The sequence below is a fragment of the Cyprinus carpio genome, chromosome A7 (assembly GCF_018340385.1).
Source record: "Cyprinus carpio isolate SPL01 chromosome A7, ASM1834038v1, whole genome shotgun sequence".
Taxonomy (NCBI): Eukaryota; Metazoa; Chordata; class Actinopteri; order Cypriniformes; family Cyprinidae; genus Cyprinus; species Cyprinus carpio.
The window spans coordinates 5,104,782-5,132,776 of record NC_056578.1 but is presented as its reverse complement, the minus strand read 5'-3'; the positions used below and the strand labels follow the sequence as shown (position 1 = coordinate 5,132,776).

At 37.8% G+C, this 27,995-nt stretch overlaps 2 protein-coding genes across 2 annotated transcripts; one reads left to right on the top strand and one right to left on the bottom strand.

The window, feature by feature from the left end:
- Nucleotides 1–14,135: 14,135 nt before the first annotated feature.
- LOC122145517 (serine/threonine-protein kinase Nek1-like) lies at nucleotides 14,136–19,630 on the bottom strand. The gene is made up of 9 exons (XM_042759274.1): nucleotides 19,158–19,630; nucleotides 18,118–18,202; nucleotides 16,775–16,899; nucleotides 16,562–16,652; nucleotides 16,184–16,290; nucleotides 15,879–15,941; nucleotides 15,717–15,799; nucleotides 15,534–15,617; nucleotides 14,136–14,295 (listed from the first exon to the last, which is right to left on the bottom strand). Exons 2-9 carry the CDS (start codon nucleotides 18,200–18,202, stop codon nucleotides 14,136–14,138), a joined length of 798 nt encoding a protein of 265 aa, XP_042615208.1. The 5' UTR covers nucleotides 19,158–19,630.
- A 4,480-nt stretch (nucleotides 19,631–24,110) lies between these two features.
- LOC122145545 lies at nucleotides 24,111–26,734 on the top strand. The gene is made up of 2 exons (XM_042759387.1): nucleotides 24,111–24,121; nucleotides 24,687–26,734. Exons 1-2 carry the CDS (start codon nucleotides 24,111–24,113, stop codon nucleotides 26,281–26,283), a joined length of 1,608 nt encoding a protein of 535 aa, XP_042615321.1. The 3' UTR covers nucleotides 26,284–26,734.
- Nucleotides 26,735–27,995: the final 1,261 nt, after the last annotated feature.

Here is a 27,995-nt window from a genome sequence, read left to right as displayed (position 1 = left end):
CACTGAAAAGTTTGTGTTCAGTCTCAAAAGAATGCTCACAAAGAATTAAGTTTTGCATGCTGACACAATGTTTCTCAGGGGAAAGTGTTTTAGGTGAATGGACAACTTTTTGCAAGAGAACGCAAAAGCGTAAAAAAAAAATAAATAAATATAATCTTCCCACGATTTTTTCCATCACCTTATTTTCCCATCACATGTGTCCTTAGGGACCTATACCAAAGGTTATCAAATCATGGGTCACAAGAGGGAATGTGATTTGTTCATGGGTCTAGGAATACGAGGTGGTTGACATGTCACCCTCACTTTTAATAAACCTAAAAAAAAACAAAAAACAAAAATGGTCCCCCGCACTTTGTTTCCCCGTGTGAAAATCCACTGGAAGAAAAGCGGCCCAAAACGCATACTGCATGAACCTCTCCCTACGCCAGAAGGACCTCGATTTCAGGTCTCACTAAAGTTTTTCTGTTTTTTCTTTGTGTTGTTCATCTCAGACCTAGAAAATGTGGACATTGCCTTTTATATGGTAATATAGATAAATTAGGAAGCATTAGGGAGGAAACGGAAACAGTTCAGCTGTTTTAAGATCATTTTTGATATATTAAAGGGGACATTAGGATGCGATTTTACAATTTCCTTTCTACTGTGGCGTGTTACACGCTCTGGTTGACTAAAAGAAATCTGTGAAGTCTGCAAACGACAAGTCTCAAATCCAAAGAGAATTCTTATAAAAGTTGAGACTCGTACCGTCCATCTGAAAAACTATTCTAACCACGCCTCACATCTCTATGTCAGTAGGGGAAGATTTGCATAACGACGCATACCTTATTCTCGTGTAGGATTGCTGTTTCGGATTCACGGGGACGAAGTGGCGGGGTCCAGCCGGGGTTTGAACTCACCAACCTTCTTGAGGCATAGGTTAATTCTGGTAGGCGGAGTAAAAAACATGTTTGAGCATCAAGATTGCCGCACATTAAATACTGTAGTAACCTTTCTATAGACAAACAACAGCTCATGGGTTGAAGGTGCTTGAATCCTAATGGTGATCCATGTGCTAGACATACTTGTACGTGGCGGAATTTTTCCAAAATAAAATGTTGAATCGAAATCTTGGAAATATGTTTTTCTAGCAGGTCCTGGTATTATGTATTATGAAAAATTTCATAACAAAGCATAATTTCACAAAAGATTACTGTTCTGTTTGTGCTTTATTATTGGAATAATACAATCTAATTCCAAATCAGAAAAGAAACTGCTAATACTACATGCATTAGAAGCTGTGTGGAAATCGTGATTTAAAATGCTGAGGCGGTTTGTTCTTGAAAAATTTTTCAAATTGGGAAAGATATGTTTAGTTTGCATGTTATAAGAGCAAATAAACAAATAAATTTGCTTTAAAAAAGGAATCTGAATTGGCCATGAAAAACTCAAGTGACCAGTGATCACTAATTGTGCCTACTCAACAACAAAAAAGCCCCAAATCAAAGCAAAGCCTGGGCTGTCTTTTTGATAGCCTGGTCAGTTAGACCCGGTAAATACCTTCTATGAAGCCCGTGATTATAAAGTACAATATAAGAGTATTCTTAAGCCATTATAATTAATGCATAATGTATCATAAAAAACCTGATACTATGTTGTATCATCTCACTCAGTAATCATAACAACAGTTTTAATGCATTATAATTTTGACTTATTTGTGGTGATAGCTTTTAAGAGTATGATGATTTCTGACACACAATGAACAATGCATCTACTTAAGTTACAATGTATTATATTTTCCATAATGCATTATAAGTCTCATATCTTGCCATTATTAACTTGTTACTTTACTCAAAGCAGACAAAGACCGCCTTATAACAACAATAACAGTAATAATAAAAATAATAATATATATATATATAAAAAACTTTTCCTCAAACAGCCATAACATCAGACATTCGATCAGATGAAAGTGTAATATGGCACATTTGCTCTTAACTATTTATTGTAATATCAGTAAGATACTGTGCAGATCTTAAATAAATAATGTCAAGATATGAGACTTATAATTCATTATAACTTAAGTGGATTTAACATGTTCATTTTGTGTTATTAATAGCCATACTCATAAAAGTTATATCCACAAATAAGTATTATAATGTATTATAATTGTTATGATTATTTGATACAAAAGATGGTACAACATATAAGTTTATATATATATACATTATGCATTCATTATAATGCCTTAAGAATACCCTTATAATGTAATATAAATACAGGCTTCATAGAAAGTGTTACCGGTAGATATTGTCTTTCATAAAGGCAGAGGTCAGGGATCTTAGACTTAAAAAGGTTGGTGACCACTAGGTTAGATTTTGACTGAAAAAGTTTTGAGTGATCAGACACTTGCCTGCTACATGTCAAAACCATGTTTATTGTTTGTATTTTGCAATACAGTTATTTTAATCCACAGACTGAGACGTTTCATATTACAACACAGCAATTTCCCCTACAACTGACGTCCAGCCGCAGCCTTTGATGAAATAAACTGAAATAAAAGAAGAAACTAATGCCAGGGACTCACTACCTGACTTTCAAAGTCATTGGATCACTGTTTTTCTCACACAACATGACTGTCCAGTGTACCACTAAGCGCTGTTGTGTGCACATTACACAATGGATTGGCATCAAGGGGGTCACACATTGCACAACATTTCAATAGGAAGTTTGTCTGTGTTTCTAGCAAATCATGCCACGTAAGAGAAACTAACTGTATATTTCCCAATCACAAAAGTATACAGGCCTGTTTAAAGATGTTACTCTTTACTTCTTTATTTTTATTTTTATTTTTTTTTTTTATCTCCTATGTATAAAACCACACCGGTAAAACCAGCGTGAGAATGGCAAATGTTCTCACACATGTAAAAAAAAAACTAAAATAACAAATCAGGAGGCATAACACTAAACTCTTCATTAGCTTAACAAACCTATTTCTAATATATAATATAGAATAATATAATATATATTGAGTCTCGGGGTCAAAAATCCTTATAATGAATGAATGAATGAATAAACAAACCCAAAACAAAACAATCAATCAATCAATTAATCAATCAATTAATCAATTAAAACAGGACTTACATCACCACGATTTGGTTGGAAGAGTCTCAAAATCCTCTGCTCTTTTTCAAAACGTCCTTCCAGCACTCGGTTGTCAGACTGAAGCGGACTGTGTTTTATGGTCAGATATGAAACTAAATAAAAGCATTTTAGCAATAACACCGAGATGGGTTTGGTGAACACAGGGATAAAGGACCACATGTGTACAATGAGAAATAGATAATGGCGCGCGAATGCCAGTCAGTTGGGTAAATAAAAATATGTATCTCACACAAGCAATTAAAATAATAAATTAATTATGTAAGTCATTAGATGTTAAGGATTAAATACAAATAAACAACCGTCATCATCTTGGATAAGTTTCCTATGCATTTACGTTTTTGCAAAAAGCACCCAATACTGCGGCACCGATGTGCCAAAACGCAGATGTCTTAAAGATGTGAGAAGGATGTAGGAAGGAACTGACAGTACTATCATCAAACTTTTTACAGATATCCTTACAGAAAATCCAGACCTTCATAAAGGTCAAAATGTGAAGATACAGACACGATAATTGTAGTAATAGTAATAACAATGAACATTGTACACATGTTTCTTGCTTCCTGAATCAGTTGACAGGTGCATCATGTTAAATTCTTGCATTTGCATTTTCCAGTAAGTTTTGTCTGTTATTAACTCAAACTCTTAATTTGATCCAAATTCGGCCCCGTTGTTCAAGTCCTGGGTTCACTCAAGCTCATAAAATTAATATCAGTACAGCATGAGTTTTCTGAAATAAAAACAGCTATGACAGTTGCTAACTTCATGCATGCTCAGTATCTCTCAAAGCTCATTGGGTTCTCATTGTTGAACGTGTCTGAGAGAAATGAGTTCTCAGTTCATTGTAACTGGTGATTCGAGAACTGTTGACTTCGGAGAACCGTGTAGGTGTAGCAGTACCGTTCATTCAAGAGTCCACGCATGCTCAGTATATCAGCTGCTCGGGCTCATCGGTTCTCCCAGTCTGCACAGCATGTTTCAGTGCTGTTGGAGTTACATTTACTCCGGGGTAGGCCTATTGATTTATTTTTAGTCGTAGGGACTGTCAGGTCATGTCTGAAAGTGAGAAACTTTAGAAAATTGTGGATCAGTGCTAACTTCGAGATGCGAGACTGTTTTGAACCAATCAGTCTGGTTTGCTGAACTGGTTCAAAAGAATGTTTAGTTCACGAACCGGACATCCTATTTCATTGGTAAGCGCTGTGGGGGGAAACAAAGCAGCACTGAAACTTATAATACACTACTTTAATATGCATTATACAGAGTCAGCAGGATGTCAAAAACAAACATAGTGTTTCTCCCTCCAGTGATACACTCCTTCCACGATTCCATCACGAATTCGTTTAACATTTCTCAAGCGAGGCACTGCGGTATTGGGATATAGACACACTAGGGAACAGGTAGATCGCGACGCAGTGTCGACACATGTCGAGGTTTTTCGACACTTTAAGGCTTCAAAATAGTGTTACAGAGCATTGCTTGGAAATGGATGCTGTCATGTGACCAAAATGATACTTTGTTACCTCACTTCGATCATGTCTTGGCTCAAACACAAAGTGCTTTGATTAAGCTGTCCCATAATTCATTTTAGTACAATGTTATAATTAAAATGGTCATACCATATGTATGTAGCTTCAAAATGGTGGTAATGCTGTTAATTAAAGGACTACTAGTAGAAAACAACTACGTGTGAACAGTTACGTTAATCTCTACTAGCGATCTTGAGGAGGCTCAACCACTGTTTCCCCAAAAGAATAAAAGTACTTCCCTCAAAAAAGTTGCTCTGAGGTAAAAATAAAGAACAGAAAGTCTTTATTGTCATTGAATTTTTGCCAAACACAGTGAAATTTGGAAGAAAGTCTATGGCTGCACACATATGCGTATACATCTCTACTAATGAAATATATGCTTAATTAAAATATACAAATCAACAATTTAAAATGACGAAGTAGAGCACAAAAGTGGCAAAAGGTTCAGAAGTAGAGACCTGCACTCCCACGGGACCTGATGCAACAGAGTTGTGGTGACGGCACAAGACTGATGGGTGTATGGATGGTGGGTCAAGACTCTTGTGCAGAATGCGGTAGAATAAAATGATTCACGTCACGGGACATAAATTGTTATTCATCCATTGCACATAAGCAACAAAAACAACTATTATAAAACAACAATTAAATATTTTAAATATTGTAAGTTTTTCCCAAAGCATAGCATGTTTAAAAGAGTATACCAGAAGTCCCCAGATGATCTATTATTTCAGGAAGATTTTGGAAGTGTGGAGATAACCCACAATCCATTGCACTTTGGATTCAGTTCACAACTAAAAACACAAATAAAAAGTGTTTAAAAAACTACAAAAATGTGGATGTGCATGACCGATCGGTTAATGGTGCATTCAAGTCCTCCTGGGAAGTTTGTATTTACGAGTTGACAAGTCGTAATTACGACATCAGATGTGTTCAAGTTACTTTGGTCGGAACAAGAGAGCAATTTAACTTTTCTACATAAGTCATGTCTACCCAGCATGACTTGAACATGAGTGGCCTGTTAAAGACACAACAGTATGACATACGTATTAGTTGCCCCCAAAGTTGCCTTCTTTCTACTACACATCTGTTTGAAAAAACCGGCCATGCAGGTCTCTACTGTGATAGCACCATGCGTTGCGTAAAAGCTCTCATTGCTTCAGAAGCCCGTTCTGGCACATCCCTGGATAACATGTAATGCATATTCAACACTGTGATAATGAGAATCAATCACCTAAAACTGAAACAGAGGATATAAAAACAAGGTGAATCGAAATTAAATCAATGATCCAGTAGCATAGCCAACACTACAGATGTGAATGAGTAACCACGAAACAATTTATAAACACTTGTATATAATGGAGGAACGAGGACATTTTGTTTTTCAGACTTTCCATTTATCACTGTAAACCTGATTTGTTCTCGGTAAAATTCCCCATTGTAAAAAAGCGCAATATAAAACAAAAGGTGATTCTAAATGGGACACCTTACTCATGCTCTGAAAAATAGGCTCATTTTCAAACTCCCCTAGAGTTAAAATAGTTGTAGTTTTCACCGTTTTCGAATTCCATTCCAGCTGATTTCCGACGGTCTCTAAGCAAGTACTTTTTAGTCAGTAGGTCTAGCATACGATAATTGGGAATCTGATTAGTACTCCTCTATTTTTGGAAGCGAGATGCTGAAGGTGTAACTGAAGATTTTAATGGGATCGGAATTCTGCGAAAAATGGTTAAAAACCTCAACTGGTTTTACTCCCAGAAAGCTGGAAAACTAAATACCGGGAGTGTTCCTCTAACTCTGATAGCTATAACTGCCAAAAACTCAACCCCCATGCTACAACAAATGAATTCCCCTGTTTCAGAGCAATATATGACCTTCTTCCTGATTCCTCTAGATCGAACTGCCATACTCTATATGTTTTAAAACGATTTTAAAATTCACTGTCTCCATTTCCCCTGGACATCACTTTCACAATTCTATATAGCTCTTTCAGTCTTCTCCCTTGTTCTCTGCATCTCCCTTTTCTGGACAATTTCAGAGTTCCATTATGTGTTCCCTCCCTCATCTCTGCAATGGATTTAAGAAACACTGGATCTGAACTTTTCTGGATTCATCTACTTTTCCTAGTCTCATCTTGGGTGAATGCCCATAGAATCCATCACTAAGTGAAGCAAGTGACATCAAGTGCACGCGATCTCCAGAACAGTCCACCCAACACGACTTGAGGACTGATTTCTGACTACTATACTCGTCTCTACTATGCAGTATGAGAAAGCCAATTCACTGCTTTACATTGGCCAAATAGACCTCCATTATGAGCTGTAGGGCACACAAATATATTTCTTTTGTCATAATTGCAATGATATTATTAGTACATTGTGAAAGTTTGTGTGTGCCAAAAACTTTGAATCCTTACTCGTCGGGATTTTCTCAGTACCTTTTCTCAGTGTATTTCTAGCGGTGTATGAGGAATCTGGTTCGCTACAGTTTTATAATTTTTTGTTGAATTTTTTCAAGGCTCTCTCTGAATGATTTTTTGTTGTACAGTATTAGTAATGGTGGATGCAGCACCTGTTACTCTCCACCTGAGCAACTCAACCCAACACCGACACCAGTAATACAATCAGTGATGCACCGAGAGAGAATCGGTGCCAAAAATTAAACTCAACTAATGCAGTGTGATTCCTCCAGCTGCTCCAATTCACTGAACCTGACAGACTGCGGCTGTGGGCGCTGTAATGTGCAGACTCCATCGAGAATCTGTTATTCTTCCCCACTCACTAACTAAGGCCTCAAGGTCTTTATAGTGCTAGGTTGTAGGCTTTACAAGCTCTTGACAGAATTAATGAAACTCCTGCTAGCAGTGCCTGGGCAGTTCTGGCTGGTCGTTCACGCATCGTTCCAGGAATGGTTTTGCGCTCGAATATCTTCAGCTGAAGGCGGCGTCTTAGGGTCAAGGCCTGAGCACATTGTCTGATAATTCTCTCCGTTTAATGAGTATCTCTCGAGATATTAGGCGGGTTTCTCTGTCATGCTGCTGCATAATATGGTGACGCGCTGAAATAATGCCTGTGGAGGAAATAAAAAATAAATAAAAAATAAAAACTATAAGAATCTGGTTAGTGTAGTGAAAGAAAGAAAAAAAAAAGAGCTGATATGATTGCAAACCAGGGATACATGATACCCAGAACCACTCACGGTAACAGTAACGAGATCGACAAGAAGAAGGAACAAAACACACAGGAACAGAGGCGTCATGCCCATTCAAACCTGGGCGATGCCGCCCCCTCAGATTCTGAGCCAAGTGTATTTGAAATGCACGCTTCCAAAAGACAATAAACAAGGGCAATTAATATTTCTGTGATTATTTGATTCTGTGTGGCACATCACTAACAGCTAAAATTTCCAAATATGCATCTATGCTTTGATGAGCGCCTGATGCCAGACGTGGTTTTCACGTTGCTTAGGCATTATACCCCAATTCACATACGGATTCTGTTGAGCTTATGAATTGCAATGACCACATCAGAGGCATTCTGACTCGAAGTCATCGCTAAAATGCCTGTGTTTGTTCACTGTTGTGTTCTCCGCTGAAACCGAATTCATGTCAAAATCGTCTCATCATTCCAAACAACCAAAGTTGCAGATGTGGCCGTAGGAATGTAAAGTAATGATATTAAATTTATCACAGTGTAAACAGCTTCAGTGATTATAATGGGGAGTTCTTGAGAGTGCCTTGAACTCTAGCTAGGACTAAAGTCAGTGAAAAAAATGTAATCGATCAATGTATGCTGTAAATGTTCCTTGCTGGTCTTTCTGTAGCAATGAAAGTGTTGTTTTAAATTAGTTAACTTGCAATGTTTATATTAAATGTAATGTATACAATATTTAAAGTCAGGTGTCGTATTTTTTTTTGTATGGCATGGACACCCCTATCTTGGTACTTAAGTAAAAAGACTGGTTTTATGGCATATATGTTAATAGATTATGACACTAACTTTAGGCTACTATGTCCATCACAGTTATAGAGCACCTAACATGATTCTATAAAGGGTGCGCAAAATGCACTCGAGCTTACACAAATATTTGAGGCATATCAAGGATCCCATTTCATACGCAACAGTATGTTACACACCGATTTGGGAAATAATTCAAATCAAAAAGGAACACACATTAATTAAATAAAGGTTAGCACTCAAAAAAACAAAACCCAGTTACAGTGCTATACCGGCTGTTGTGTGTCACATTTGTACAAACATGAAGAGAACACAGATATCCCCACCAACCTTCACTTGTGCCCTCTCAAAAATAACTAGAAGGTATAAAAGTTCGAGGGTAGCGAAACTTTGATGTTGGCTTGGCCTTGGGCCTAGAGAATAGTATCGACCACCATGACTCTGTCGTGTCCAACCTTCTTGAGTCTGCCTTGGTGGGAAAAAAAAAACCTACAACAGTATTTTTCTATGGACCCTTGCTGTTTTGGTTTCTAATTAAATAAGGCATACGGCTATGACAAACAGCGTCGCACATAGTTGGCTAGCTGGAAATGCGAAATCAGTCATGCCTTTTTCTCCCTGTTTGCTATGTGTCGACAGTCCTCTCACTGAAGCGTTTGTGGGCACTCAGACACAGAAGGTAATGAAAAACAATGAGGTTTAAGTCAAGGTGGTGATTCATTCGGGTTTTTTGGGGTCCAAGCAGAATGGATTTGGGTAGACTGATGAGCCTGTTCACACAATGGAGCGGGTGTCTCTTTTCAAGTAAATTATGAGTTTCTTGAGTGTGTACTATTATATGCACAATATGAAAATAGATACAACTTGAATATAGTGTCCCCTCTTACTTTATGTTGTGATAGACTTTCAGAATATGGTGTGTTTAATACTATTAAAAAGTAAGGAAAAAAGTAATGGTACTTTGAGGAGACTTACAGTTTTTGCATTGAAAATACTATTATTGGGCTTTATTAAAGTTTAGAAAATAGAATTTGCCATGTATATGCATCTTTATATTTATGCACATAAATGAAACTCATTTTGCAAATTCTTCAAACAGGATCTTGAAGTATTTGCGCTATCCTGTGGCGCCAGTCGTGTGGACAACTATTAGCATTGTGGGGCCTTCAGCTTCTGAATCAACATCGACATGACCAGGGGCTCAATATTTTTTTAATGATTACAAATAGGTTAATGAGGGTAGGTCATGCAATACTATACCAACATTAAAATCAATTTTATGCTGAAGTATGTATCTTATTTCATCGCTTTAAGAGTCATTATTGGTTCAACTTACCATTTTTAAGCAGTGATGAATGATAAACTATCTGGTTGCTTACATTGTTTTTTTTGCACTTATAAGACCATAAACTAATTAATGATGACAAAAGTTACAACAGTTTATTGTGTCATAATTTTATATTATAAACATAGTATAAAAGTAGCAGTTTTAGGTTTTAGGTGTTGAGTGCATTAAATGGACAAGTGCAATGTACAATAACATGTCATAATTTAATTAGATATAAATTCATTTCTAGTTAGAGCAAAAAATTAATAAATAAGAAGAGTTATAAATACTTGAATACAAAGGACATACAAAAAAGCAGCCAAGATATGGATCTTCATGTTATTTTAGTAAATAAAAATTCTTGTACCCGAAAAGTCGGGTAAAGGTTTGTCACTCTTAATATTACATAAGGAGCAAAGAAATCAGCGTCAGATTTGTTACCCCCCCTCCCCCAACGTTTTTATTGTTCGACTGTGTTTTCTTGGTTATATTCGCCAAAGCTAAGTATGGATTTGAAATAATCTTGTATGTGATTTGTCCGTTCTTTGCGTGCCGGAAATGCCCTGTTCAGCTTGCTTCTGGCATCCTGATGAGACGATTGCAGCCCAAATCGAGTCTTGGCCCTTAGACAAAAACTATATCACACGTCAGCAAATCCTTTTATTTCTCCTATTATATGATTCGTCTCTTTCTTGTGTTTTGTACTGATTCACTGCTGGCATGGGCTTTAATGTGTAGATAAGGCAGACCCTGAGGTTAGTCGTGACCGCGCGGTACTGAGCTTGTGGACGCCAACCTTCCTGGCACGGTGTTCTACCGGGGACAAGACCGTCCGCGCGTGGCCACCGCCCCCGGCGATAGTCACACGCGTTCGCGTGCAATAAGGTCCTTTCCAGGCTTCAGACGTAAACTGCACAGAAATAAATGGAGCTAGACTTGTTGTGTTCTAATGGGTGGATTGCGTGCAATCACTGTAATATATTATTTTTTTAAAGCTCTTAGAAAACTATAAAATGCTTTTATTGTTGAGCTCATTGTGAGGAGTGCACTCGATGATGCAGGCGGTCTTTCATCTGATTTGGCCAGACATTCATTATTAATGAGATCGACATTGGCTAATAAGAACATTGTGTGTTTTAGGGAGACAGTTCGTGAATGAACGTGCCAGACATCACCGTATTTGGAGCGCAGAGCAATCGATGTGATTCCGCCCTAGACAAGAAATGTCACAAGCACTCATAAACACTGTCATTTTGTCATCTGTATAATATGTTCTCTAATTTTTTGTCTTTTGATTGCGGATCGGGGTTTATGTAAAAGGCTGTAGTTTCAGTATGTAGACCTTTTTCCGCATGCCAGGGAGTGTTGAGATCACGCTGTCAGATAGACTCGCAAATCTTTTAATTTTCACATGTCATCAGCTCCCAAACATCTAAATTTGCTCTTCGTGTATTATAATGGGTGAATTGTGTGCAAATCGCTGTACTATTTTATTTCAAAAGTCTTTAAAAAAGAATAAAATTTGTTTGTGTGAGCTCGCTGTTGAGACTGCACCGCTGATCGGAGCGGTGATTTCTCGCTCGTCTTTCTCTGTTTCTTGGCCAGGACATCAATTTTAATAAGCCTCCTGACCCCTGTAATAATCAGATAATGTTGGTTAGCTTTGTCAGTTGAATGATTTGTCTATGTCTATCTGTATTTTCAAGCGATTTAAAAAAAGTGAAAAGGCAGGATCCTCCCTTCACAGCACAGGAATTGCTCCTGTAGAGGTGCACTTTTTTTCAGACAATGGAGTCTACTGGGAAATTTTGCGTTTTTTGCATAAATACTATATTGGGCTTTATTACAGTTTATGAAAAATAGACTAGAATGCATGAATATGCATTTTATAGTTTCTGCCCCAGTAAATGAAATCCCCCATTCCAAATCGTTCGAACAGATCTTGAAGTATTTGCTATCCTGTGGCGCCATCGTGTGGACACCATTAGCATTGTGGCCTTCATTTCTGAACAACATTATGAAAGGGGGCCAATATTTTTTGAATGATTACAAATATTTATGATTAGTTCATTGATAATATACCAACATTAAAATCAAATTTACTGATTCTGTATCTTATTTCATGCTTTAAGAGTATATTTTTCAACTTACATTTTTAAGCAGTGCTTGAATGACAACTATCTGAGTTGCTAAATTGTTTTTTTTTTTCTGCAATTAGAAGACATAAACTATATAATGATGACAAAATTACAACAGTTATTGTTTCATAATATTTACTATAAACAATAGTATAAAAGAGCAAGTTTTAGGTTTTTAGGTGTTTAGAGTTGCAGAAATGGACAAGTCAATGTACAATAACATGTTCATAGATTTAATTAGATATAAATTCATTCTAGTTAGAGCAAAAAATAAATAAATAAATAAATAAATACATGAATACATAAGGACATACAAAAAAGCAGCCAAGATTAATGATTTTCTGATTTTTATAGATTAAAATTGAAAACAGAAATGCAGTCACTTTAATATTCAAATCCAGTATCATGATCCTTTTCCGATTTATTTCTCCACAGTTAAGTAACCAGTGTTTGAAGTAATCATGATAGTCATGGCGACCATATACATTCCCTTTACTGGATGCTCTGAATAGGCAGCTAGAAGTAGGAAATATGCCGTATGTATAAGTTAACTTGTACGGAACATTGTCAGATTTGCTTATTTTATGGTCATATATTTTTTCAGTAGCTTTAAACAAGTGGTGGAGACATTACCCACCCGTCCCACCTGCAAATTACGCCTATGTACAAAATATAACTCAAACCCTAGGGCCATTTACACAATACTGTTGTCAACAAAAAAAAAAAAAAAAAAAAATTTTTGTTGTCTGTGAAACCAGGCATGAGAGTGTTTATTTAACACTGGGGTTTTGCTGTGTACGATGAAAAAGCACAGAGCTCTGAGTTTATAGATTATAAAGATAATACAGACCCATCAGTAATATTTTTGTAATTTGCATTTGTATGTATGTGTATTTGTCACAGTTATGCTCTTATGCAAATGGAATACGGGAAGAGCATTCATTTGGAGACTATACGCTTTGTTTTTGCCAACTTGCCTATCAGACTTCATTCAGTGATGAGATCATAAAATTATTGTTCTGTATTGGAGCAAATAAGGGACCAAGGGACATGAGGATGGGACATTAGAAAGAGGTGTCTGCCCTGAATTAATGACATCTAGTGCAGCCACTGCAGGCTTAAAGCCCACCACAGAGCCCACCGCAGACAGGGAGCTTTCATCTGCGATGATGAACGAGTCAGAGCTTGAGAGGAGGAGAGCACTGACCAGCCCCCCGAAGTCGATGCCCCACAGTGAGTATGACCAACTGTGTGAGCTGGCAACATCCGTTCCCCCTTTAGTGGAGGGGGACAGTGCGGTCTGGCTGATCGATTGGGAAACTGAGGTAATGCTCTCCACCCTGTGTCTCCTGTGCCATCATCACCGTTGTTCCTGCCCAGCATAAAGCCTGTTTCTCACCCTGTGATGAGACCGTGTTGATGTCACTAATCATTCCTGGCCTCCCTCTCCAGACTCCTCCTCCAGATTCACCCAGTCCTTCAGCCCCATCTTCGCTGGTTCCCTTCAACCCATTGTCTTATCACCTGACGCTTTGCTGTGTGGATGAGCCTCGGGTCTTGTGGTCGCCAAGCAAGTGGATCCCCCATCTCCTCCTCCGACTGCTGGTCCCATCGCTCCAAGGAGGAAGCCACAGTGGAAAGAACCAGGGAGCTGAGGATGGGAGGAGAGGCCAGGTGCTACACCTGGATGCAAGTTCATGGTGGAGTTGATGGTGGAGTTGACGGAGGGAGAAGCCATGATGGAGTCCTTGGCTGATGTCCAGGCTCCACCAGGCTCCCTCATCCCTCTGGCTCCACCTTTGACAGCCGTCACCCTGTCTGTGCCACAGACTCAAGAGCATTCCACTCTGCTCCATCTATCAACCCTACTGCTTCAGCTGGCTCTGCTTCAGTCCCCATTCACAGCGGCTCTGCCTCAGTCTGGCTCCACCTTGAACATTTGTCGCTACAGCTACACCTTTGGTCCCCTGACCATCGGTGTCCCATCAGCTCTGTACCTAGAGCCCACTGTTAATGGCTTCTCCCCTAATCGGTCGTTCCCTGGATGACATCAGCCAAGACCCATCATGGCTTCTCCCTCCGTCAACTCCACCATCAACTCCCACCATGAACTTTGCATCCAGGTGTAGCACCTGGCCTCTCCTCCCATCCTCAGCTCCCTGGTTCTTTCCTCCACTGTGGCTTCCTCCTTCACCTGTCCTTTCATACACCTGAGGAACCACCACCCCAGCCACTAACAGCACAAGGCTGCACCTGCCCAGAGGGGGATGTTCTGTCACTCGCTCTTTAGTTTCGTTTTCATGTTCCAGCCACAGTCTGTTGTCATGGACACTGATTCAATCATCAGGCATGCTAGTCCTGTATTTTGTATTCTCTGTGTATTTAGTTCATCAGTTTGTTCTGTTCAGGGTCCTGTACTCTTTTTGCACAGCACACTGTTTTGTTAAGTTTGCTGTGTTGTTTAGATTTCCTGTTTTTGAGTTATGTAATGACTCTTTTATTTGACCCTTTAGACATTATTTTCGGCATCGCTGGACTGAAAATGTGACAGTGATATGGTGCTTTTTGGAAAAAATTAAATAAATTAATACTCACCCACACATCAAGCATGCAGAGATCATGGAGCAACCAACCCAATGACCATATGTCACTAAAATAGCCGATGCATGACAGTGAAAATCAATAAGTATATGTACACTGTATATGTGCTATCTACTTAAAAAAATTATGGTTGCAAAACTACACATTATATTTTTGAGTAGTTTTAAAGATTTGATTTCTTTAACAAAATCTACCTGAATAAATCATGTATTGTTTAGTCTGTGACACAATGTATTTAATATTTTTTTTAGTAAAAACCTCAAAAATGTGTGATTTTGAGTGGATGGAAAACACTTGTTTGAATTTGGCTTTGAATTATGTTGTTGAATTAAATTTCTGTATGTTGCTAAAATAGCACAAGTAGGAAGAATCTTGTTGCTGCACTGTCATTAACAGAACTATGACTCGTTTAACAAAGCAACAAAAACTTCAAATATCAAATATAACTGAACAATAAAGCTTAACAGATGTTTCCCTTCACCCCAAAACACATAAAACAACATGTAATTTCTGTATTCACTATCCATATCCAGAACTAACAATCACAGACAAATGGCGTCTCAAATATTTTAACTAATTATCTTAAAAGTTTCCATACAAGACTGAACCACAATAATGGAACCTTAATAAAATATACACACTATTTTTAATTATCACCTTAATTGTTTAGATACAAATAAATAAAAATAAAAAAACACCCATAATATTTTAGAGTTTACAGCATGTAACTGTTACATTTTTAGACAACTAAAATAATCAACCTTCATGAAAAGATCTTAAGGAAATTGTAACCATTTTATGATGCTGAACATAATATTTTTATACACTCAGTTGTCAAAAAGCTTACCTTTTGGAATTATATTTCTTCTGATAAAACTCTGGGCTGACATAGAGCTTTGCACCCACGACTGAATTAGCATATTCATCAGCTCTACAAAGGAAAAATAATGTAAACTCAAAACTATAAATGTCCAGGACTTTTGGTTTTGGACAATAATTTGCATTTTGATCCATCACTAGTTCCCATTACTGTTTTTTGTTTACCTTTCGCAATGCTTTTGAGCATCCAAAATCTCCTAGATTGATGTAACCATCTTCAGTCAGGAAGATATTCTACAATGACAACAGAAATCTCATAAGTCTAACAGATTTGACTTTGTGATATGATTTATTGGGCTTTATCAGTGCATACCTGAGGTTTAATATCTCTGTGAAGAATTTTCTGCTCATGGAGATACTGCAGAGCCAGACAAATCTGAACAAGCCAGTCAAGGATCTGCACACATGGAGAAAGGTGTGTGTGTGTGTGTGTGTGTGTGTGATAGTGAATGTGATGTCCACACAAGGGTTCTGTATTTTATGTGTGTAGCATTCTAGCATTCTTTTTTTTTTTTGTTTTTTTTTTTAATCTAAAATTTTGTAAAGTTTTGTGAGGGTTGTTTAAAGTATAGAGCATGGAATGTACAGTATGTATGTATGTCTGCATAAGAAACTCACTTGTTGTTCTTCAAAAAAACGTTCTTCTTGATGTTTTTCCATGACTTTTGAAAGATCTCCTCCTTCACAGTACTCCATCACAATATAAATGCGTCCCGCTTCATTATCTAAATAAATTAACATTCAGTCAGATAATAATTTAACTCAATATATTAAATTAGTCATCATTTTCTGACAGCTATACTGATGTTTTTATTATGTTATTTATTTTATAAAGAATTTTTGCTATTCTTCTTCAGTCTCCATCGTGGTTAGTAGTTCTATTTAATATTTAAGAAACACAACAAAACATCACCACATTTTTGACTTGGAACAAAGGGAAATTAGTGTACAAAGAAGAAGAAGAAGAAGAAGAAGAAGAATAAAAAGAAGAAGAACCTTCAAATGATTTCACATAAGTAACAATATATCCAAAGTTGAGATTTTTCAGGATCTCAACTTCCTTTCTGACTTCATCCAGCTCCTCCCCCTAAAAGGAAAAAAGCAAAAAAAAAAAAAAAAAAACCTTCCATTTAAAAGTGACACTCTTATTGGAAAGAAAATTGTCATTTCTATGGTGAAAAACTTGAGTAAGATTTGGTAAATGCTTACATCTCTGGAATTCATCTGTTTGATCACATAAGGGTCTCCATCTGTGTCTTTCACCAGAAACGCTATTCCTGAAGCCCCTCGGCCAAGTTCTTCCTCTATGGTGTATCCATGTTCTTTTAGCACTTCTATAATCAAGATTTAGAATAATTTCTACAAAAATAGTGTAACCACTAGATACAAGAGAAACAAAGCTTTTCCCAACTTTGAATAAACTGAACCAACTGCTTCATAAAATGATTTTTTTTTTAATTGCTCAAAACACCAAAAGGTGTCCCCTGCTGGTCAAAACTGTGTAAATGCAATGAAAACACTCAGTCCAAACATTCATAAAAACATTTTGCAAAATGACAAAATATTTTCTAGAATGTGTAATTTATTAAATGCAATCTACATAAAATACTATTACATATATTTTCCTGAATACTAATTTATTTCATTGATTTTGTGTGGTTTGTTTTGTGTGTTTATTGGGTCCCTAGTTTATAGGCCAATAAGAGACAAATAACTTTGTTCACACTGTCACTCCAAATCTGATTATTCGTGATTCCTGATCTAAACAATTGACATTCACACTGTGTAATAGTAACTTTCAGTTTGTCCCTTGACACTTTTTTTCATTTTCTGGAATATCTGCATTGGTTTCTATGGCAATGATTAGTGCAAGCACAAGTCGTGACATTTTGCCAAGTATGGTAGCCCATACTCGGAATTGGTGCTCTGCATTTTAACCCATCCAAGTCCACACACACAAAGCAGTGAACACACACCCAGAGCAGTGGGCAGCTATATATCCAGCTCCCAGGGAGCAACTGGGGGTTCAGTGCCTTGCTCAAGGGCACTTCAGTCGTGGGTATTGAGGGTGGAAGAGAGCGCTGTTCATTCACTCCCTCCCACCTACAACTCCTGCCAGCACCGAGACTCGAACCTGCAACCTATTGGTTACAAATCCAAATCTCTAACCATTAGGCCACAGCTGCCCCCAATGATGTAGCATTATGCCAAATAAAAACAAGATTATGATTCTCATAAATTTGTATCCACCACACTGGACTGTATAATGAGAAATACAGATACTGTACAAGTAGGTTGTCATACCTGTAAGTTATCAGCAATTTGTTGAAATATATTGCAATGTTTAAATAATAATAATAATAATAATAATAATAATAATAATAATAATAATAACAAAAATACATTTGATGCATTATTTCAGTTCTCCCCTGACTCTGGTCCACTCTGGTCTACTATTGCCATCAGATTGTTTTTTCTAAGGGAGATTTGATGCTTTATGCTGCTAATATAAAACAGATGTTGCTCAAATTCAGTGTGAAAGTTATACTCACTGATCACTCCAGCAGAAACGTTCATGCCGTGATCCGAGGCACTGCTGTCAGCACTGGCGTCTGAGAGTCTGTGATACTGAGCCATCTTTAGAGGAAAAATATTGAATCTTAATGAAGTGTCCGTGATATTTACACTTTTTAAAATATATTGATTGAGCCCTTTAAGTGTTCATCGTATAATGCAACTGAATCCTGCAAGATCTCCTTATGAATCTTAATTTTGTCATATCTTGTAATTATACTGCCAAAACACAAAGGACAGAACTTGATGGGTGTTTTGTCCCCCTTAAAATCTTAAAGGTGCATAAAAAAAGTATATAAAATTTACAGGGGAAAAATATATATATATATTAAAGTTACATAAATCTAGCATAAGTCCATTCAATTACATACAATATGCGTCCTCTGGTGGTGTGCAAGAGAAATTATAAAATAATAAATATGAATTGTACATCTCCCTTTTCCCTCATTTAAGGAACACCACCCATCGTTACTGGAGCAATTAAGTTGTTTTGAATCATTGCCTTTTGAAATCTATATATGCCTTTTCAGCGCAGAAAGCTTGAGTAGCCTATCAGATTTGTATTGGCCAGCAGACCAATCAAATATCCTTCTGTAAACGTGTCAATAATATCTGGCAGACTGGGGCAAAAACGGGTTCTGCTAACCAGAACCAACAAATGTCTATTTATTTATTTTTCTCCTTGCTACATCTTAGTAAAATCTGACCACACAAAAGATTTTGCAGTAGGCTAGACAGGTTACAGCGATCATTCTCACTCAAAGCAACATTTATTGTTCGATAAAAAGAAATCTCAAAATCGAAGACACAATCACGCGTCCCCTAAATAAATAAATAAATGCATCCATCCATACATGAATAATTCAATCAAGCAATTGATCAATCAAGCACAGTGGCCACTTTGACAAATATCACAGTATTTAGAATTTGGTTCGTTTTTCCAAATAAAGCAATTGTTTTTTTTAGTTTCGCTTTCGTTTTGTACGTTCATACTTTTACATTAGCATTAGACTTCTACCTTGTTGCAGTCCTGATCGAACCTCTTGTGTTGTGTTCTTGTGTCTTGTGTTGCGCTGAAACAGGTGAAGTTTGAGCACGCGCCAAAACGGAAACTTTCTGCTTTTACAGCTCGACGATAAAAAACGAAAGTGCACTTAATGTGTACAGGACCGAGTCATCCACTGTAGTTTTAAAGCACGCGTGTGCACCTGTGTGTCTTATAATATATTTTACTTTTCTATGTCCAGCCAGAGTTGTCAAGTCCTATTATTATTGGCTACTCGGCATTACATTATATTTTTTCTTTTTTTTTTAACAATACTTTTTATTTTTATTTTTTTTCTTTAACAAGTCGCTTTAGATTTGGGCAGCAAAACACTGACCCAATAAGGTTTATTTGTTTATTTATATATTTATTTTTCTCACTCTACAAAGCTTTCACCCCTCTGTCTAGCATTATACTGTATCGCTTGCCCAGTTTGGGCAGTTCCCTTTAAAACGGTCTCTCCCGTTGCTCAAGGATGCTTACGGGGGAAACTCCTGTTTACTCTGATACTGAATCCTGATTTGTTCACGTTCGTGTAGCTGCACAAACAAATGAGCTTCAGCCAGGGGTGGATTTTGTGATTTGGGGACCCAGGCAAAATATATGAATGGGGCCCTATACATTTGCAGACAATAGATCAACTGTGAGGTTCCTTTTTTTGTGATGCTTGCTGCTGCTCAATGGTGCCTCATAGCTGTGCTCACTGTTTCTACATGTTTCATGTACATGTTATAATGGCTTCATGTTGTAGACCACGAAATGGCAAAATACAGTTGAAATACAGGTTTTCACAAAAACAAAATAAATAATAAAAGGATAAACCTCACAATTGAGCCTTTAAATCTTTAAAAAAAAAAAAAAAAACAGGGGTAAGTCAGAAGTATAAATTATTATATTAATTTAAAACGGGGTCATGTGGTGGATTTCCGCATTGGTCTGAACCAAAACATCACATATTCATTCTATGCCAACAGGAGGCACTTTTCGAATGTTAGAAATATTGTGGTTTCCCCGGTAACAGCTGTAAACAAAGCAGCACTGCTTTTATCAGATAAAATTAAAATGCAATTAAAACTTTTCTGAATACAGTCAGTTCCCTTCTGAGATTCATTAATAGGAAAACTTGAATTAGTGAGAATAAGAAAAGTGTGAAAAAACAGTCTATGTTTGACAAGGAAAGTCCACTGATGATTTCCAGCGTAAGCCTGTGTGCATTTTAGAGAGCCCTTGGATTTTGGGGGCCGAAGGTGGTTACCTGCCTATGCCTAATGGGCAAGTCCACCCCTGGCTTCAGCTCACCAAGAGGGGTGGAGCCGACTGCTATATAAGTTGCCTATAAGCACCGCTCCTCAGAATTCTCTCCTTCAGCATGAAGATCATCTCCTCGGTGGACTCTGAAGCAAAAAGCAAGAAGCTCAAAGCCTTGGAAAAGCCCCGGCAGCGGGAAGACACTCCTCTTCAGACTTTTCACAGAAGTTCTCAATTAACTTACCAAGGCGTGGCATGCCCCATACTCGCGTCCACCTTTCTAATTTGGCTGTCCTCACCTCCGTTGACGGTACTGAAAAAAATGGATATGGCAAGCTCCCTCCTCTGGAGGAGGCGGCTTGAGTGCCGTCTTTGACTGGATTTGAAGGAGATCAACTACATCCCCAAATGGTTCAAATGGTGTGGTCTGCCTTCACACTAATTGCCCTGCTTCCTCTGGTCATCAAACAGGTCAGGAAGTTTAAGTGCTTGTGCTTGGTCCTCCTGGTGCCCCCACTCTGGCCCCTGTCACTCAAGACCATCCTCCTTTTGGCTTTAGCATCAGTCAAGCAAGTGGGCGACCTTCAAGCTACTGTATGTCAGTGAGTGCTTTATGCCTTGAGTTTGGGCCCAATGACTGTAGAGTCATCCTCAAACCAAGACAAGGCTATGTGCCTAAAGTACTATCTACTCCATTCAGAGCACAAGTTATCCCCCTTCTAGCTCTTCCTAATTCAGAGGCTGATCAGTTTGGGCTCTGAGAGTATGTTGATCGCTCTGGCCCATTTTGGCACTCAGAGCAGCTCTTTGTATGCTTCAGAGGCCACTCTAAATGGGCTGTCAGTCATGAAGGGGTGAGGGCCCACTCCACAAGATGAATTTCCTCCTCCTGGGCTTGGTCCAGCATGGGGTTCAATTGGTGTCATCTGTGAGGCAACCTGTTGGTCTCCGCCGTCTACCTCTGCCAGATTTTATAACTTCAACATCCCATGGATTTTGTAGGAGTTTCCCCATAAGCATCCTTGATGCAACGCTCCTTTCCTTATCTCAGGGAACCAAGTTTAAATTTCACTGACTTCAGGGCCAGGGTTTTTTGCTGGTACAGGTTTGGGGGAAAACTATGCACCATGAACTGCCCTTTCGAGAAGAGTTTTCTCCAGTGTGTTGATGATGTATATCCTGCTGAAAATATAAGTCTTGAATAATAATAAGGCTAAGAAAAAAGCAGCAACTGAAACAATTGTTAAAGAAAACATTTACCAACCAGCACCCTAGCTCAAAGATGTATGATTTGTTTTGCAGTGCACCAAAAATTTAACTTGTATTTGGACAGCACTGAAAGTTTTTTAATCAGTCGCTAAAGTGGATCATAATCAACAAGGAAGACTGTAAAATTCTTTATAATCTTATCTGTAAGATCATTCTCCAATATCACACCCAAACTGTAACGAGTTCAAAGGTTGTTTATGTCAAATATTTAAAAGTTTCCTTAACGGGAGTAAGAATAAGTTCACTTAATGATAAAAATATATATGTTGAGCTCCTTCTGATGCCACTTTTCTGAAGATTAATAAAGTCTACAGATAAAAAGAGTACATCAGGCTAATTTTAATCGCTGTTGGTTTTCTGACTGGAAATAGCTCTGGTTTTCTGGATTATTCCCAATCCTGTCCCAGGAGTGTTTTCTCCGAGGAGGTAGGAGAGGACGGTTCATGCTTTGTTTTGAGGCAGTGAATAATGTGTAGGGGAAGTTGTGGCCTAGTGGGTTAGAGAGATTGTCTCCTAACCCTAAGGTTGTGGGTTCAAGTCTCGGGCCGGCAATACCACGACTGAAAACACTGAACCCCCAACTGCTCCCGGGCGCCGCAGCATAAATGGCTGCCCACTGCTCCAGGTGTGTGTGTGTGTTCACTGCAGTGTGTGTGCACTTTGGATGGGTTAAATGCAGAGCACAAATTCTTAGTATGGATCACCATACTTTGCTATATGTCATGTCACTTTCTCTTTTTTTTGTGTGTGTGTGTGTGTGTGTGTGTGTGTGTGTGGCATTTTAAGACATTCAGTATATTTTTGAAATTAGTAATTTGAAAATTACTACTGTATATTGAGTTTGTTTGAAAAGAACATTTTAAATGCCATTAGAACATATATATTATTGTTCGGCCCCCAAAATCCAAGGGCTCTCTAAAATGCACACAGGCTTACGCTGGGAAATCATCAGTGGACTTTCCTTGTCAACATAGACTGTTTTTTTACACTTTTCTTATTCTCACTAATTCAAGGCATATATTATATAAATTTAGGAAAAAAAAAGTAGTATTTTTTCATGTCATTGCATTGTTCAGAGCATTAAATTAAATAAATAAATATTGATATTTCATTCATAATATATATGCTATGTCCTTGGTAGAGGACATTGGGAATCAATTAAAATAATAATAATAATAAAAAAAAGACTTGAATGAACATGCATAGGCAAAAACAATAGATTTTTTTTGAATCACCAATACATTTAGTTTTCATGATTTTTCTTTCTTTTTTTTCTTTCTTTTGTAATTAAAAAAAAGTGTAATAATGGGAGTAATAATTGACAAGATTTTCATAATAATATATAATATTCCATAGGAATATTTAAATATATAATTTATTTCTCTATTCATTTGTTGTGTCTCCCAAAATGCATAATAAACATGCTTTTAGCCCCGGGGGCCTCAATCAAATCAACATCCTGTTTCATATATATATATATATATATATATATATATATATATATAATATATATATATATATATATATATATATATATATATATATATATATATATATATATATATATTGCTTTGGTAGTGAGGAGTGTACGATTTTGTTTTGTTTCATGACCATAAAAAGTTAGCGTTCATGGACATTATGGTATGAGAAGCCACAGGAAGTGGAGTATATTTATAATCAAAATGCTTTCATATATACAAATAATATTATTTAGCCTGTTGTTGAGCGACAGACCCTAAAATTTCCATTAACTACCACCAACTACACCCCCAGAAGAATTTATATGTTAACGTATTTTAACATCCAAAGTAATTAGTTTCATTATTAAATTGAATAAAATCAGTTTATTTATGCAAGGCAAATGGCGTTTGCATCATGAAAAACAACCGATGCTGACTGACATCTCAACCTTGTATGTTATGTTGTGTAAAATAGAATGATTTATAGCATTAAAAACTTTATTTATTAAAATAAAGTGGCAATGCTCTCTTCTGAGGAAGAGGTTGCAAAAAGCCCGCACTCTTACTCAACAGGTTGTAGTAGTAAAGCTAGCGCTGAGCTGTAGATGTTTTTGTCTGAGGATAGGGAGGGGACGTTATGACACCCTGGTTAAACTGAAGATGATGGTTGGGAACATCAGCCTGTTATTAAATAACTCATTTCAGATGCTGGTGTGAAGGAATATTTATTTATGTATGTATAATTAAGTGTCTCTCAAATTGTTTTGAGACCCCTCAAGCATAATATCCCTCATAAAGAAGATTTAATGGATAGATTTTTTATACATAATATTTACAATAAACAACCATCATATTCTGAGGAAACTAATGAATTGTTTTGCACAAAGCAGACTGGAGAGGTACGGTGAAGGTCTTCTGTGGAGTGGACACATTTAGTCTAACAATCACCATGGATTCCAGGTGAGTCCAAATTCACATGCTTTAGGGTAAACTATTTACTTCTAAAAGTCAAATTGAAGGTGTATCTGTTATCTGTCATGATGCTCTGTGATGAACTGATTTTTATGTCAATCCAACAGTCATGTATTTGTCACAACTCTGACTGTCACAATCAAAGAAACAGAACTATCAACAGAAAAAGTGTCACTATATTGGTTTTAATATTTGTTTATAATAATATAGGTTAATAATATAAATTTTATAAACTTTGCATTGTCCTCCCAGTACCAGTCCATGTCGTGATGATATGCAGTTGGAGCTATATTATACAGCAGCCATTCACACAGAAGGTGTTTTTGCATTCAATACATTGCTTTTCTTTGTAAACATAAACTTGCGTCTTTTTCAGTGTCTCGAGGATGACACTGGATTTAAATAATAATAATAATTTGCAGTGGGTGTAATGTCAGAAAGCTAAAGTGAAGACGATGGGAAACATGGATCTAAATGCAGGATGATTTACTAAATCCCCCTACCAGGAGCGGATTCCAGTTTCTGAAATTTGCCTTCCATCTTTAATATACAGACATCCACGTCTTCCACCACGCAGACCAACTCTGATTCACAGAGGTTCTCCAAAACGATTCTGTCTATGTACCGAGAGAAACGTGCTTGATGAAAATGGGAAAGTCAGAAAATGGACTTATGGTGTAAAAGACACTAGTAAACAAAACAAAAGTGTTCTGCTGGTGGGAGAGACTGGCACTGGTAAGACGACACTCATCAACAGCATGGTCAACTACTTACTGGGAGTGAAGTTTGAGGATGAAATATGGTATGAAATCACAGAAGAAGCAGTCAGAGATCAGTCAGAATCACAAACCTCTGAAATCACCATGTATGAGGTCTTTCATGTACAGAGTCCCATATCTCTCACCATCATTGATACTCCAGGCTACGGAGACACTAGAGGACTGGACAAAGATCTAGAAGTTGCTGAGAATTTAGCCACTCTGTTTCAGAGCAATGATGGAGTTCGTGAAGTTGATGCTGTGTGTTTTGTGATTCAGGCATCTAAGAATCGTCTCTCAGACAGACAGCATTACATTTTCAGTTCAGTTCTGTCTTTGTTTGGAAAAGACATTGTGAACAACATTGTGTTTTTAATCACACACGCTGATGGTATGGAACCCAAAAATGTCCTTGGAGCCATTAATAAAGCTAGAATCCCCTGCAGACGAGACAAAAGTGGCCAACCTGTTTATTTCTTATTCAACAATCGGCAGGCTGAAGGCCGTCAAAATGAGAGACGTTATCTTCGTGCTCAAAGAGATGCCTTTGAAGACAGTGTGGAAGAGATGAAGACATTTCTTGAGACTCTGGATGAAAAGAACAGAAGTAGTTTAGAGTTAACTTCAGATGTCCTGATTGAGCGAATTCAGTTTGAAGCATACATCTGCAACTTACAGCTGCGAGTTCAAGAGATGGAGCAAAAAAAGGCTGAAAAACTTCAGATTCAGGAGGCAATGGTGCAAAACAAGGAAAAGATTGAGGAGTGTAAAAACTTTACCATTCAATTTAAAAAGAGTGTGAAAATAAAGGTGCCCATTGAGAGCGCATCATGGAAGAACAGGAAGGCTACGACCTGCACCGTCTGTGAGGAAAACTGTCATGAGTTTGGCTGCTGGTGGGTTTCTGATCCCAGCAAATGTGAAGTCATGAAAGATGGCTTCTGCACCGTGTGCACAGGGAAGTGTCATCATAGCAAACATGTCAAAGAAAACAAGAAATACATCGTCAAAAACTCCACCATAAAGATAGATTTTGACAACTTGATAAAAGAATATGAAAAAGCTGAAGAAAAGTCCAAGATGTTTTCAGGTTTAAATGATAGACTTGACCAAGATCTGCAGGATATTGAGGACCAAAGGTCAATTCTTCTGTTCAATGCTTACAGAAAAATAAAGCATCTGTCTCAAATCGCATTAAAACCAGACTCTGCCCTCACTCTTCAGCATCTGGACTTCTTCATCCCCAGAGTAAAGGAGGCTGGGAAAGAAACCTGGGTGCGAGAGCTGGAGGAAATGAAGAGAAACTCTGAAGCTGAAGAAGCCAATAAAGATGCTCTGAGTTATCTTCAGGCAGGTCTGGCAAAACTAGATCTCTTTTTTAGTGGGCAATAAAAAAAGGAGATTAATCAATAACAATGAAAAAACTACTCTGCTACAAAAAACAAAAAAAAAAAAAAAAAAAAAAAACACTTAAATCACACAATGGATCAAGGTTAAGAACAAAATTATGTGACAATAGTCAATAAAAACCAAAATCAACAACACACTGAGGGCTGGATTCAAAATCACAGAAAATAACAATGTAAAAATGTCTCAGGTTACTTATGTAAAGAGACAATGCGTCCTCTAGGGGTCGCTATGGGGAATGCCTCGTTGTGATCCGTGTCTGAAGCACACATTGAAAAACACCAACAACACATTGGCCGGTGACAGCCCATGACACAGCCCATGACACACATAACCACCAGCACATAAATACATATATATAGAATGGATTAGGGATGGGCGATATCTTATCGTTTGTGATATACCGGTAAAAATTCTCCCCACGATAAAAATTAGTCTTCCCACGATAATAACGATAAAGTCTAGTTGATGACACATTTCTGTGTGCGACTGCGTGGAGTGATGTGAAGGAATGCGGATGTGAAATTGAGCAGCTCCTCCTACAATCTGGAACAGGTTTGGATAACACTGTACAGTGCGACCAAAATCGCTCTGAGCCTTGAGTAAATGTACTACAGTAGCACGTGTGCAATACAGTTTTACATGTGTATGAGTCGGTTACAAACCTGTTGTCCAACAAATATATTATTTATTGACGTGCTTTTTCTCCATATACAGGGCTCCAAACTGCGACTAAAACAGTCGCATTTGCGACCATATATATTAATTTTCGAGTGATGTTTTTGCTGAGGTCGCCAGTGGCGACTACCCGCCGAAAGCTCCTCAGGATTTAACCGCTAAAAAAGTTTTCTCAGGCAGATGATTTGCTTCATTCTAGCAGCGCCCCGTCTGTGATAAAACGAACTCGGACCGAAGGTTAATACACACAACTACACCGAGTGTGGACCTGCCGCGTGTACAACAGCTTTCAGCCGAGATCGGCCCATAGGGAAAAAGCCGTCTGTCAGCCAGCAGTGTTTTGTAGAGTCGGCGTGGCTCTGGTCCATTATCTTCTCACCGATGCCGAGACTGAACCGACAGAGACGCATTTCAGCCAGAATCAGCCCGAGTGCTATCTGGGTATATATTTACATGTTATAACTTAAACATTTGAATGTAATGCCCTTTTTCCTAATTGTTTTGCGATCAAATCTTTTGTTATGTTCACATATTAAACGGAGACGATGCGCATTCAAGTTTTAGTGGAAAAAGGGAGTTTCAGACAGTCCTCTTCTCTGCCGCACATCAGTGCTGCCGCACACAGTGTGATAAACGCAGCTCCGCTGTGCAGCGAGACAGAAATGACGGAGACGTAAGAAGGGAAAGTGCAGAAAATACAGCGTCTATTTCGTGCACAACTTGAACAAACTAGAACAGGTAAAGCTGTCAGCTGTGTGGATATTGGCGATATCGTTAACAATTCTCGTTTATAATAATTACTAATATGGCTTCTTCTTAACAAGATCTTGGTCTGTGTTCTTTAAATGCGTGAACTTCATTATTTGAAGTGCAACTGCCGTCCAGTAATCGCAAAAAGCTCTGTGCTTTGTCACTTAATAAAAAAGTACCAGCTTTAAAATTATTCCGAATTCATAACGAAATTCAAACAATACAGTTTTGGCGCTCCTTAATGGGGCAGGCACGGTCGCTTTAGCGCC

Bases quoted from the DNA above. Each gene is read 5' to 3' on its own strand.
- LOC122145517 (XM_042759274.1), bottom strand. From the start codon at position 18,202: ATGGCTCAGTATCACAGACTCTCAGACGCCAGTGCTGACAGCAGTGCC. The intron at 15,800-15,878 runs GTATGCACTGAT...TTGTCATTGTAG, and splicing joins ACAGAGATATTAAACCTCAG to AATATCTTCCTGACTGAAGA. The intron at 14,296-15,533 runs GTAAGCTTTTTG...GTGGTTCCTCAG, and splicing joins AAGAAATATAATTCCAAAAG to GTGTATGAAAGGACAGGTGA.